Source organism: Equus caballus, chromosome 6 (assembly GCF_041296265.1).
Source record: "Equus caballus isolate H_3958 breed thoroughbred chromosome 6, TB-T2T, whole genome shotgun sequence".
NCBI classification, from domain to species: domain Eukaryota; kingdom Metazoa; phylum Chordata; class Mammalia; order Perissodactyla; family Equidae; genus Equus; species Equus caballus.
In genome coordinates, this window is record NC_091689.1 from 47,449,376 (window position 1) to 47,462,159 (window position 12,784).

Here is a 12,784-nt window from a genome sequence, read left to right on the forward strand (position 1 = left end):
AACAAAGGGTATTTTTCTCCAAGTTTGTCCCTAAAACTCATTTGGCAGCAAAACCTGACTTGAACTGATGAGTAACTTATAATTATAAGTAATTTATAAATATAATATATAACTGTAATTAAATTATAATTTTAGTTATTCCACTTACTGTGAAGATCAATGTGTTTAGCTGCAGAAATATTGATGTTTGATAATGGAGTGCTATCCTAGCCCCTCGGGAGGAGCCAGAGGAGGAGGTGTTCCCTAATATTGGGTCCATGCACTGCACTGTCTTCTACAAATCTGTAAAATTCTGAATTTAGAATCACATCGAGATGCAAGGGTTGTGGACAAGAGACTCTGGATTGTGTGTGAACTGGGGCTTGATTGGGGGATAGAATTTAGATGTTTAGAGATGCAGCGGGGATTTTAGGAGAAGGAAGAAGCATCATCCTAAGCAGGTTGGGTCTAGGTATAAGTCATTATCCCACCATGAAATTTGCTTTAAAGGCAGAGGTGACTTGCATTTCTGATAACTACTCTCCCTTAATTCATGATTCATACTCGGTTGGAGGGTTGGACTTTCTGAGTTTGGCTCCCCTCCCTCCCCTCCAGTATTAATCTCCTCCTCTTCCCACAAATCACCTGATTTCCCCGAAAACTCTTTAACACACCCTTTGGCTGAAAAAGAGCGTTAGGCAATCGCTAAAATTCCCCATTCCTCCTTTCTAGCCCTGTTGCGCTGGATAGAGGAACCTCCGGCCTGAGAGAAGGATGCAGTTCTTGTTTCAAAAGCAGAGGGAGCTCCAAGATCAAGGCTGAGTTACCCTTTCCTCATGTCATGGTCTCCCAGCCCCCTCTTTGTTTGGATCAGGGAATTTCAGACATGCACACTGGGGTAGAGAATCATACGGACAGAACCAGGACAGGGAGGCTGGCGGAGGTTCCTGAAGAGGGAGCGCCCAGGCCCTGTGCTGCTCTCCCTGGGACCTGGCAGGGTGGCCCAGCATGCCCACTGGCAAGAAAGAGGGGACTGACCCACTTGCTCCCATCAGATTCTGAAGGTAAAAACCTTAAAAATGAAGAGCAGAGCTTTGATGGAGGAAAAAAGGAAGGCAGCAAACTTCACATAGGAAGGTTTCGGGTAAAGATGGAGGGCTGGAAAGAGCAGAATAAAAAGAAGTCAGACTATAGATAGCCTATTTCTCTTAGGTTGACTCCATCTACCCTCGCATCACCCTGCTACCCACCACTGTTTTCAGGGTTAGAAACATATTTGGCAAGACTTTTCTAGGAACTGTGGGGAGATAATCTTGTCTTTTTAGTAAAGGAAAAAAAAAAAAACCCTGGAAAATTAATGTAGGAAATTGAGGGAATACTTTTCGTTTCTTTTCATGTTTCTTGTCATTCAGCTGTCCCCTTTCTCCTTCCCCACCCAACCCTGTCTTAGACCACTTCTCCCAAGGTCACTGCCTTCCCCTGGTGAAAGAAGCTCATTCTTCCATCAGTGGTCATTGGGAGCATCAACAGAAATACATGCAAGAATAAACATAGTAAAGAGAGCTGGTTTGAAGTGAGAAAGGGGATCATTGTCAAAAGAGGAGGGAGAGACATCCTAGATGGATGGGCACGATGGGGAAAGACTCCTGAAAACCTGAGTAGAAATGGGGATGTTGTTCTGTGAGGGCAGGACAGAGACTGATAGAGTGGGAGTGGGTTTCGGGGGTGGGGGTGAGGGAGGAGAACAGAGGAGGAAGAAAACTGGGAGAAACTACTCATTCTTTTGGAGAAAAACTGGGAGAAGGTCCAGAGAAGCAATGGGAGAAGGGTAAGATTTAGTTTTAGTCTAGAAGGTTAACTGAAGTTGAAGTAGGGAGGGTGTGAAAGTAGAGGTGTCATATGTTGATGGTTAGCGTTATGGCTCTCTTTAACCTGTGTTATTCTTATGAAGGTGACATTGAACTCCAGGTGACCCCCTACCCCAAAACAGGTGCCTGTGTTTGTTAGACAAATACGGCCAGGCCTCCCACAGCTTTAGCTCCAAAGTCCATAGGTACAGAGAGCCAGGACCAAGAGACGTGCTGCTCAACAGGGATGGACAAATTGCCAGAGATGTGGTGAGTGATCGTGAGTCTACATAGATGTACCTGGACTCTATTCCCTTCATATTCTCAAGAAAACAGCCCAGATCTGAAGCCTGGGTTTTGGTTTGACCTAAGCCTTTTTGCTTTATTCCAACCTGAGATTCTCCATGCGCTGTTGCCCTTCTCCTCTCCCCTCCCTTCTCCCTTTGACAAATGCTAGAGCTCTGCACTAGTCTTCTGGTACCTGGGTCACCCACCTCTCCATATGCCTTTTTTCTCAGGTGCATTGTCCTGTTTCCCCTTTTGACATGGGTTTATGCCGAACCTACTATGTATGGGGAGATCCTGTCCCCTAACTATCCTCAGGCATACCCCAATGAGATAGAGAAATCTTGGGATATAGAAGTTCCTGAAGGGTATGGGATCAAGCTCTACTTCACCCATCTGGACATGGAGCTGTCAGAGGACTGCGCATATGACTCAGTGCAGGTATATTATCATAAGCACATAAAGGCCAGTGCTAGAGTGGTGGAATGGGAAGGATGTAGGAGGGAGTGCCATAGGTATACAGTGAACTAAAGTCAAATAGTCCTAAGGTGGTCAATGTTCTATTCTCTCTGTCCCTTTTTCTCTGACCTCCATACCAAAATATTATTGTTTCCTAGCTTCTTTTTGACTCTTCTTTTAGATAATGGCAGGGGACCTTGAAGAAGGGAAACTCTGTGGACAGAGGACCAGCAAGAATCCCAGCTCCCCAATTGTGGAAGAGTTCCAAGTCCCACACAACAGACTCAAGGTGATCTTTCGGTCAGACTTCTCCAATGAAGAGCGCTTCACTGGGTTTGCTGCATACTATGTTGCTGTAGGTAAGGCTCGCCCTTCTCTATGCGCCTTATTGATCCACCTAAAAGATTAGAAGCAGGACAAACATTGAGCAATGCAGTGAATAAGGATTCTGTTTATAACTCTTACTAAGTGTTGACTTGGCTTGAGTCCCTCCATGAATTGCCTTTGTAAGTTTCAAACACATGGTCATATCTTAGTGGTGATTATGATGATGGTAATAATAGATAATAAACAGTAATTTATTGAAAACCACTATGAACTGGGCACTGTATTAGGAATTTTACCTATATCAATTTAATCTTCACCTTAACTTTTCAAGGTATGTATTATTATCTCCATTTGAAGATAATGAGGGGCTGCCCTGTGGCTGAGTGGTTAAAGTTCCATGCACTCTGCTTTGGGGGCCCGGGATTCATGGGTTCAGATCCTGGGTGCGGACCTACTCCACTCATCAGCCATACTATGGAGGCATCCCATATACAAAGTAGAGGGACACTGGCACAGATGTTAGCTTAGGGCTAATCTTCCTCAAGCAAAAAAAAAAAAAAAAAAAGAAAGTGAGGACTAGGAAAGTTAAGTAACTTGCCAAGAATCTTATGAGGAATGTATGGTATTCAAACCCATTCAGTGATAAACAAAACCTTCAAATTTTGTGTGTTTCTACACCTATCTGCAGGTTAAAATGAAGTTAGAATATCTCATAAAATCCAAGCTATTGTTTAGATTTGACAGAAGTGCCAATATCATATAAACTAATAAATGTCCTAATGGTGCTTCCCTGCAGGAGACATATCATTGTGTTTAGCTTGCAGAGTATTGTCTCTGGAGCTGAAATGCTCTGTTTATGAGGAAGGTCACTGGTCTCTGGCATAGAGAGCTTCCTTAGAGCTGTGCAATGGTAGGGCTAGGTCTTTGTCCTTGACCTCAATCTTTCTCTACTCTTTGCAGATGTAAATGAGTGCAAAGACTTTGCAGATGCCCCTTGTAGCCACTTCTGCAACAACTTCATTGGTGGTTACTTCTGCTCCTGCCCCCCAGAATACTTCCTCCATGATGATATGAAGAATTGTGGAGGTGAGCTTGGCATCAAGAGGGGTGCATGTTCCCTGGGATTTGGAATGGCTGAAGGCTTTAGTGAGGACTTTGTCTATCCTTCCAATTTTGATTAGCCTCAGCCCTGATTTAGCATCTATTCTTAGTTACCCATAAGCTGTGGGAGAGTCACAAGAGTGGAGGAAGACAAGGCTACAGGGTCAAGCTAACTAATTGGAGAAGAGAGAGAGATGCCTTTGAAGAGTCTACCTGGGGCTGTTCATAACTGTGAAAGTCTCTATCATAAGCAACGTGATGGAAACCCAGTAGGCATTCAGTACCTCTATTGATATGTATTGGGTGTGTAATTGTTGTGTGTGAGCTCCAGTCAGGGATTGTCAGTTCATAAGAGGAGTCATAGAATAGGGCAGGAACTCCTTTGCTTGACCCTATATTTAATTCCTCTTTTCTCTTTTTCTCCCTTAGTGAATTGCAGTGGGGGTGTATTCACTGCACTGATTGGGGAGATCGCAAGTCCCAATTATCCCAATCCATACCCAGAGAACTCAAGGTGTGAATATCAGATCCTGCTGGAGGAGGGGTTCCAAGTGGTGGTGACTATGCGGAGAGAAGATTTTGATGTGGAGCCAGCTGATTCAGAGGGCCACTGTGCTGACAGTTTAATTGTGTGTGATGAATGATTAATTTTCCTCCCAACTCACACAGAGAGATTTCTCCTTGAAGACAAATTGTCTTTCCATCTGCCCCTTCTTTTCTTTTTCCTCCCTCCTTCTTATTTTATATTACTATCATTACCTCCCTTATTTTTATCCCCTCCATTTTACCTCTTTCTTTTAGTTCTTTCTCTCTTTCAATTTCATCATTTTGTTTCCTTTCAGTTTGTTTCAAGAAACCAGCGATTTGGTCCTTACTGTGGTCATGGATTCTCTGGGCCTCTAAATATTGAAACCAAGAGTAATGCTCTTGATATTATCTTCCAAACTGACCAAACGGAACAAAAAAAGGGCTGGAAACTTCGTTACCATGGAGATCGTGAGTAATCTGAAAGTTGTTCTTTGGTTGGTGGTCCCTTGACGATGTAAAATCAAGACAGGTAGATTGTTGTATGGAGAGGTATCCTGAGGTACTGCACATCTTCAGCCAGATCTAAACCTGTCAGTGGTTGCTAGAAATGCCTCAACTGCTAGGAATCCTTCAACTGGACCTGGGATTGCAGACAACTTGGGGGTGGTTAGTAATGCCATGTTATTTTAGACATCTCCAGATTGGAAGGTTAAGCATCAGGATTGAGGACAACTGACTGATTTTAGAGTGTGAGAATGATGTAAATAGTATAGAGATTCTCCAACTATTTGGTAAATTTTTTTCTGTCCTTTCCAAGCTATCCCGTGTCCTAAACAAGTTGCTGCCAATTCTGTTTGGGCGCCTGAGAAGGCCAAATATGTGTTCAAAGATGTAGTGGAGATAACCTGCAAGGAAGGGTTTGAAGTTGTGCAGGTAAAGTACTGTTAGGGGCTTCTCTTTAATCCCTAGGTCAGGATGAACATACTGGAATTGCCCAGTGGTTTACTGCATTGTCCTTGTTTGAGCAAGATATAACATCTTTTCCATAAGCACGACAGCTCAGGATCTTTAGGTCTTCCTTGTGAGCCATGGAGCTCCTTGGCCAGCTTGAAGGAAGGGGGACTGATATGCTGGGGCAAAGTTATCTTCTTAGCACCAACTCCTGGGTACTTTGGGTTTTTCTGCTAAGATGTCCCAAGCTTCTTGTGGTGAGGACTCCTCATTGATCCAAGACCAGAGATTGATTCCATTTGTGATTTTTGATTCCCCATATCTCTCCTTATAAATTAATGGTGATGTCTGTTATCCTCCAGGGAAGTGTCAGCTCGACAAATTTCTATTCCACTTGTCAAAGCAATGGAAAGTGGAGTAATTCCGAACTGAAATGTCAACGTATGTATCTCTTTAGAATGGGACTCTTGTTTCCTCCCAAAGGGAAGAAAGATCAGTGCATCAAGATTCAAATGCATTTTTTCCTCTTAAGTTTGTGAGAGAGTGGTTTGGGTTTTTGAAGGAAAACCACTCATGGAGTCTCAAGCCCTGGTCTGATCCCAGTCCAGCCAGACTAGCAGGTTTCTTCCAAAGAAAGGGGCTGTCAGATTGATAGAGTCCTTAGCACTATAGAGGTCCATTCCTGGCTTCTGAAGGGGCTTCCGCCAACCACTAAGAACCAGGTTCCTCCTTGTAGCTTTCAAGGGGCTATCTGAACTGGCAGGACTCAGAGGGCTGGGGAGTTGAGTGATGCCAGTTGAGAGTGTGGCCACAGAAAGGCTGGTGTGGGGAGATTCATTCCAGGGATGCTTATGGGAGTGGGGAAGGAGTGAGGAGGATGGAACATGGCTGGGAGGGTGGAACTGGCCCAGTGAGTCTTCCCGGGAGGAGGTAGCTATCCTGACCATCACTCTCCTGCCTTCCTCTTGTAGCTGTGGACTGTGGCTCTCCTGAGCCCATTGAGCATGGTAAAGCCAAAGATCCAGAACATACTTTATTTGGTTCTGTCACTCGCTACACTTGTGAGGAGCCATATTACTACATGGAAAATGAAGAAGGTGGTAAGTTTCTTTGACTAGAGAAAAGAGGGAGGAAGAGTGAGAGTGTTGGAGAGCGAACAGCACAATCTTTCTGAATTGGAGAGAGTTTGGAGAGAAAAAAGGAGATGGGATGGACTTTGTTCATCCTCTTGACTTAGTCTAAAGATAGAGTTTTCATATGGGGTAGGGTAGGTCCTATAGGATCATCCATAGGGAATCATAGAGGTCACCTATCTCAGCTTCACAACTATGGCAGGAATTTCCCCTACAATATCCATTTTCATGTGGTTATCCAGCTTTTGACCAATTATTTAATGTAGAACCCACAGGAGTAATGCTTTCAGCTGCCAGTCACCATACTGTGATGACTGGCTTTCTTGATGGAGAGGCTTTGGTAATGCTAGATGAAGGGCTGGATGAGACACAATATGTCCCACCTCAATGCTTTTTATTATGTATTTTGTTTTCCCACTTGAAGCACTTTCCCAGTCTCTATGGTAACCCTCTTCCTTCTGTTTTGGAAACTGTTCCTTCTTCTCCCTAAAAAGGATGGAGGCCAGAGGGATTGTTTGGAGGATATTCTCAAGATTCTTTTCTAGTTGATTTGATCTGATCCCCTCCTCAAATCCCAGAGGAGCTGAGGCTCTGAATGAAAGGGGGATTGGAAGAGAGATGGTATGGTGGTAAGTGTGTCCCGTGTCCCTTGTGCTATTCCAGGGGTGTATCGCTGCGCTGGCAATGGGAGCTGGGTGAATGAGGTGCTGGGCACAGAGCTGCCAAAATGCATTCCAGGTAATCAGGGCTCAGACTTGGGTAGAGATCCTAGCCAGGGGTGCAGGGGAGTGGGGGTCACCTTCTGAAAGTAGCTGTAATCCTCTTGGGAAAAGATTTAACCATCTGGGCCTACCGGAGTCTAGCTCAGGGAGGTGGACATGACACTGGGTTGTGGGCCTGCCAGCGTCTTGGGGAGTTCCTTGATCACACTGAGTCAGGCCTACTGAGAGGGATAGAAAAGTCAACCAGTGACAGTTGGTGTCAGAGTCAGGGCCAGTTCGGTTTGGTAATGTAGATATAGTAAAGGGAGGTAGAATTGCTAAAAACAGGGCCTGAAAATTGAGAGTGAGAAATCGACACTCAGAAACAAGACTAGTTGAATAGCTTAGTTATTATATAAAAAGTCTATATGGCAACAAGATATAGAGGAATGAAAGAAATGAAGGGTTGCAGACATATCAGAGTTAAGTAGAAGAAGGCCCTCAGGCAAAGCCAGCATAATAATAATGATCCTGATAGTAACAACATTGTCACTGAGAGCTGGGGACTGAGCTAATTAGTTGCATTTATTATCTCATTCAAGTCCTTGCAACAACCCTACGACGTAAGTATTATTAGTCCCACTTTACAGACAAGTGAATTGAGTGCACGTTCACAATTAGGAAGGGTCAGGGGTAGGCTTTGAACCCAGGTCTGTCTGAGTCCAAAGCCTGTTATGCTCAACTCAGAGTCCACTCAGTCTGACTAGTGAGGGATTTAGGTAAGTCTACTTCACCTGCAATAAAATTCAGTTTTAGTTATAGTGGATAATAGCAAAGTGGTCAAACCTAGAACCAGTCAATGGGGAATGAGATGAAAGATGGGAGAAGAGAACCCACTCTGCTCTGCTTCCATGGATTACTAGGCGGGACTCAGCTGCAATTAGGACTTCAGTAAAGAAGATGGTAAGCATTTGATCTGGGCATTAGAAGAAGATAGAATGCTTGCCTCTTCCACCATCTGGATGAGGAAAGAGTTTCCTAGCACTGGCTCACACTTGGGCCCTGGTTCCAACGTGCTGAGCCTATGGTGAAGCGTGCTTCTAGAGGGGCTGTGAGTCAAGCTGTCCATAGTGTGAGGTGCTCTGTGAGCTCGTTTGGGCTCAGTAATTCACACACTGCCTCAATTTAACCAGTCTTTCCCACAAGCCTGCTTGTGGCATTGGCAAAGTGGAATGTTTGGTCCTTAAGTAAGTTCAGGATGAGTCAGGTACTGAGACGGATGATCAAATATAGGGTTGGCTATGTTGTGCCAGAGAACCCTGAAGCCCAGAAGGTTTCTGAGTGGTTGGAAGATTTGCAGGAGGCCAGCAATCTATTTCTTGCTCCCTCCCTACCTTGTTCTTGTTCCTTCCTAGTCTGTGGCGTACCCAAAGAGACCTTTGAAGGAAAACAGAGGATATTTGGAGGATCCGTGGCAGACATTAAAAATTTCCCTTGGCAAGTCTTCTTTTCAAGCCCAAGGGCTGGTGGGGCTCTCATTGATGAGTACTGGGTGCTGACAGCTGCCCATGTTGTGGAGGAAAACAGGAACCCAGTAATGTATGTTGGGTCCACCTCAGTGGTCACTTCAGCTCTGACACATGCCCAAAGGCTCATTGCTGAGAGTGTCATTATTCATCCGGGTTGGGAATTTCTGGATACCCCAGAAACACGGAAGAATTTTGACAACGACATTGCGCTAGTGCGGCTGAAAGACCCAGTGAAAATGGGACCCACCGTCTCCCCTATCTGCTTACCAGGCACTTCCTCAGAATACGACCTCTCATTGGGAGACCTGGGACTGATCTCAGGTTGGGGTCGAACAGAGGCAAGAGATCATGTTTATAAACTCAGAGGGGCAAAGTTACCCGTTGCATCCTTAGAAAAGTGCCGCCAGGTGAAGGGGAATAATCCCAGAGTAAATATAAATTCCTTTGTTTTCACTGATAACATGATCTGTGCTGGAGGAGAGAGGGGCATTGATAGCTGTGATGGGGACAGTGGTGGGGCTTTTGCTATACAGCACCCCAATGAAGAGGCCCCCAAATTCTATGTAGCTGGCCTGGTGTCCTGGGGCCCCCAGTGTGGGACCTATGGGATCTACACACGAGTGAAGAACTACGTTGACTGGATAATGAAGACTATGCAGGGCTATAGTAGCCCCAATGAGGACTAATTCATGCTTATATCGACAGCCTTTCCGACTGGTCAGGGCTGTGACCAATCTGTTGCTTTCCGTTCCTTACAACATTCCCATTATTTCACCATGTTTGAGAGAAGACATGAGAGTATGATTTAAATGGAAATGGACTGTTGGGATACCTGGCTGGAGGCAGTGTTTGATCATGACATTGTGTTGGTCATTCAGTGTGGTGGGTCTGACTCTCCCTTGAATGCCTACTATGGATGACCCCCTGGGAAGAGCTCTCCTCTCTTGCCCTGTTCCACAGGGAGTCCCCGTTCCTGATGATTCCCTGGTGTTGCAGTTCTGACATTGAAGTTGCTTGTTGGGCATACCCTTGATTTTTTGTTTCCCCTTTACCTGCTTGAAGTTCCATTTATTTTATAATTCTCAATGTCTACTATCTGCTTGTAATAAAGCATGTTTATAACCCAGTTCTGGCTGACTTTTCTTATTCCACGTCAAGACCTCAGCACCGTAGAAGGGAATGTGATGAGAGGGCTGTTGTGTCACGGTATTCAGGCATCTAGCAGCTGATACTTAATTTTCAGGAAAATAGGGAATTCAGCTTTTCGCCTCTCTTCCAGTTGAGATTTACTGAATATTGAGGATTAACGTCAACATCATCAACACAAGGTACCGTATTCTGCTTTTGAAAGCTGCACTGCATTCACAAGTCCACATACAACAGTTAGAACTGGCTGTTTAAGATCTTCTTTAAGTATAAAATTTTGAGGTATAAATTGTTTCAATGTCTCCTGAAAATTAATTTTCCTTTAGTACTCATTTTCAGAATACAATATTATGACAATAAAAAAGAGAAACAAAAGAAATTCAGCATAGTCTCATCTTTTCTGGTGCTTTTGGTCAATCTGTCAGTCAGGAGACCACGTCTTCTCTTGATTGAACTCTGCACCAAGATGTTATAGCTAAAAGTCCTGGTGAGGATGGACCCAAGACTCTCCCTTCTATTTTTTTTTTCAAGGGAACAGAAATTAAAAAAAAAACACCTAGAACTCCTCCTCCCAGCAAAATGATTAGTGATGAAAGATGACTACATAATAGAGACTAGTATTTTTTAAACTAAGGACAGGAGAGCTATCTTAGGGTGGCAGTTGCCATAACTGGGTGCCTTATTACAGCCGTGGACTGAGGGTAAGAGTTACGGAGCCTCTGGTCTGGAGGGTGTAACACATGGCTTTCAGGAAAGCAGTTTTTAACAGAAGCCAAAAGGGGTGTATTTGGGGCCCATCAAGAACGGATTTTGATCTTCCATAGACCAAAAGGACTAAATTTGGCAGATGACCTTAGAATGGAAGTTAACACATGGTGAAGTGACCAGAACTCTAATCGAAGAGTCTGAAGAATCAAAGGGGAATTACAAAAGGGAGCCTCTGGAAGGGTAATGTCAAGTCAACTGGAAGCATAAAGCCATTTACATTATTTCTTAACTGGATACCTCATAACCACCTTCCCTTATCTGCCTGTCATTACCTGTACAATGGAATTGATCGTGCACCTTGGGCTACAGTGTTTTGGGTGGGAGAAGGGGGATTCCTCTAGAGAAAGAAAAGAATTGGAAAAATATTAAGATTTAGAAATGTGCCCATGATGTAGAAATTTTCCTTCTTATTTCTCTTTTTATAATTGGAGTAATAGAAAAAAATTAACCTGGAATCTGGCAAGAAACTGAAAAAGGAAGTCCATCCCTGCCAGAGAGAATCTTCGGTCTATTTGGGTTCTGCCCTTGCTGATGGGCTGAGGTGTTGGTGAACGAATTCTCTCATTGCTGCTGCCTTGTACAGTAGGATGGATATGGTTTTGCATGGTTCACTCTGTTGCAAGATCGTTTCCCTGGGTTAAGGGCAGGGAGGAGTTCTCAATGAATCATCAGTAGAGACTTCAGGGCCGGGAAGGGCTCCACCAAGGCCTAGAAGGCTAGAAGATCATTCACTGTGGCGGAAAGGGTATCAGTCATACTGCCTTGCAAGTCACTTGAGAACCACGTGTGCCTGCTTCACCTGAAACTCAGGAAAAGACAACTTTTTAGAGCAGGTGAGTTGTCACGTTTCTTAGGTCAGAAGAAAATGGACTGGTGGACCAGCTCCTCAGGCCAGTGATGAAAGATGGTGTCCAAAGGCCAAGAGGACTTGAAGGGAAGAAACCTGGTTGAAACTGGACTAGCCCAGAAGGGGCTAGAGGGATTTTGAGACTTTCTAAATTTGCTTTTATTGCGATTCCTAGAATCAGAAACATTCTGTGGAAATGTGACTTTATACTTTCTACATATCTGCTTTCTTTTTAAATTTTTTACCTAACAACTGTTGCCAATCTTCCTCTTTTTTTGCTTGAAGAAGATTAGCCCTGAGCTAACATCTGTGGCAATCTTCCTCTACTTTACATGTGAGTCATGGCCCGGGATGCCTGACGAGTGGTGTAGGTCTGTGCCCAAGATCCAAACCCGGGAACCCAGGCTGCCGAAACAGAACACACTGAACTTAACCACTACGCCATGGGGCTGCCCTGTTCTTTTTTTTTTAAATTAAAAATATCAGAAAATGGAGCCGGCCTGGTGGCGCAGTGGTTAAGTTCGCATGTTCCGCTTCTTGTCAGCCTGGGGTTCGCCAATTCTAATCCCGGGTGTGGACACGGCACTGCTTGGCACGCCATGCTGTGGTAGGTGTCCCACACATAAAGTAGAGGAAGGTGGGCACGGATGTTAGTTCAGGGCCAGTCTTCCTCAGCAAAAAAGATGAGGACTGGCAGTAGTTAGCTCAGGGCTAATCTTCCTCAAAAAAAAAAAAAATCAGAAAACAATTTTTTGGCTTTTTTGAGGTATAATTGACAAACAAAATTGTAAATATTTAAAGTACACAATGTGATGCTTTGATATACATATATATTGTGAAAGGATTTCCTCCATCAAGGTTATTAACACATCTATCACCTCACATGCTTACCTTTTAAAAAAATTAGTTTTTGGTGAGAACATTTAAGTTCTACTCTCTAAGCAAATTTTGCTTATACAATATGGTGTTATCAATTATAGTAACCATGTTATACATTACATCCTCAGATCTTATTCATCTTATAACCAAAAGTTTCAACCCTTTTACCAAACTCTCCCTATTTCCCCCATTCCCTACTCTCTGGCAACCACTTTTCCTCTCTCTCTCTCTGAGTTTAGCTTTTTTCCCTTAGATTCCACATGTAAGTGCTATCACACAGTATTTACCTTTCTCTGTCTGGCAT

General features: G+C 44.0%; 1 protein-coding gene across 5 annotated transcripts in view; it reads left to right on the forward strand.

Moving 5' to 3' along the window:
- Positions 1–9,966, forward strand: part of C1S (complement C1s) — a 53,090-nt gene extending 43,124 nt beyond the window's left edge. For 2 of the 5 annotated variants that reach the window (XM_001492587.7, XM_070270925.1), the window contains 12 exons: positions 712–1,043; positions 1,931–2,096; positions 2,345–2,552; positions 2,752–2,929; positions 3,858–3,983; positions 4,428–4,627; positions 4,841–4,994; positions 5,344–5,459; positions 5,840–5,918; positions 6,449–6,577; positions 7,274–7,348; positions 8,727–9,966. In XM_001492587.7, coding sequence (XP_001492637.3) covers positions 2,074–2,096; positions 2,345–2,552; positions 2,752–2,929; positions 3,858–3,983; positions 4,428–4,627; positions 4,841–4,994; positions 5,344–5,459; positions 5,840–5,918; positions 6,449–6,577; positions 7,274–7,348; positions 8,727–9,526 — 2,088 coding nt within the window. In that variant the 5' untranslated portion in view covers positions 712–1,043; positions 1,931–2,073 and the 3' untranslated portion in view covers positions 9,527–9,966. Of the gene's footprint in view, positions 1–626; positions 1,044–1,930; positions 2,097–2,344; positions 2,553–2,751; positions 2,930–3,857; positions 3,984–4,427; positions 4,628–4,840; positions 4,995–5,343; positions 5,460–5,839; positions 5,919–6,448; positions 6,578–7,273; positions 7,349–8,726 lie in introns of those variants that run through there. The other 3 variants (XM_014740550.3, XM_070270926.1, XM_070270927.1) reach the window with 3 other exon arrangements.
- Positions 9,967–12,784: the final 2,818 nt, after the last annotated feature.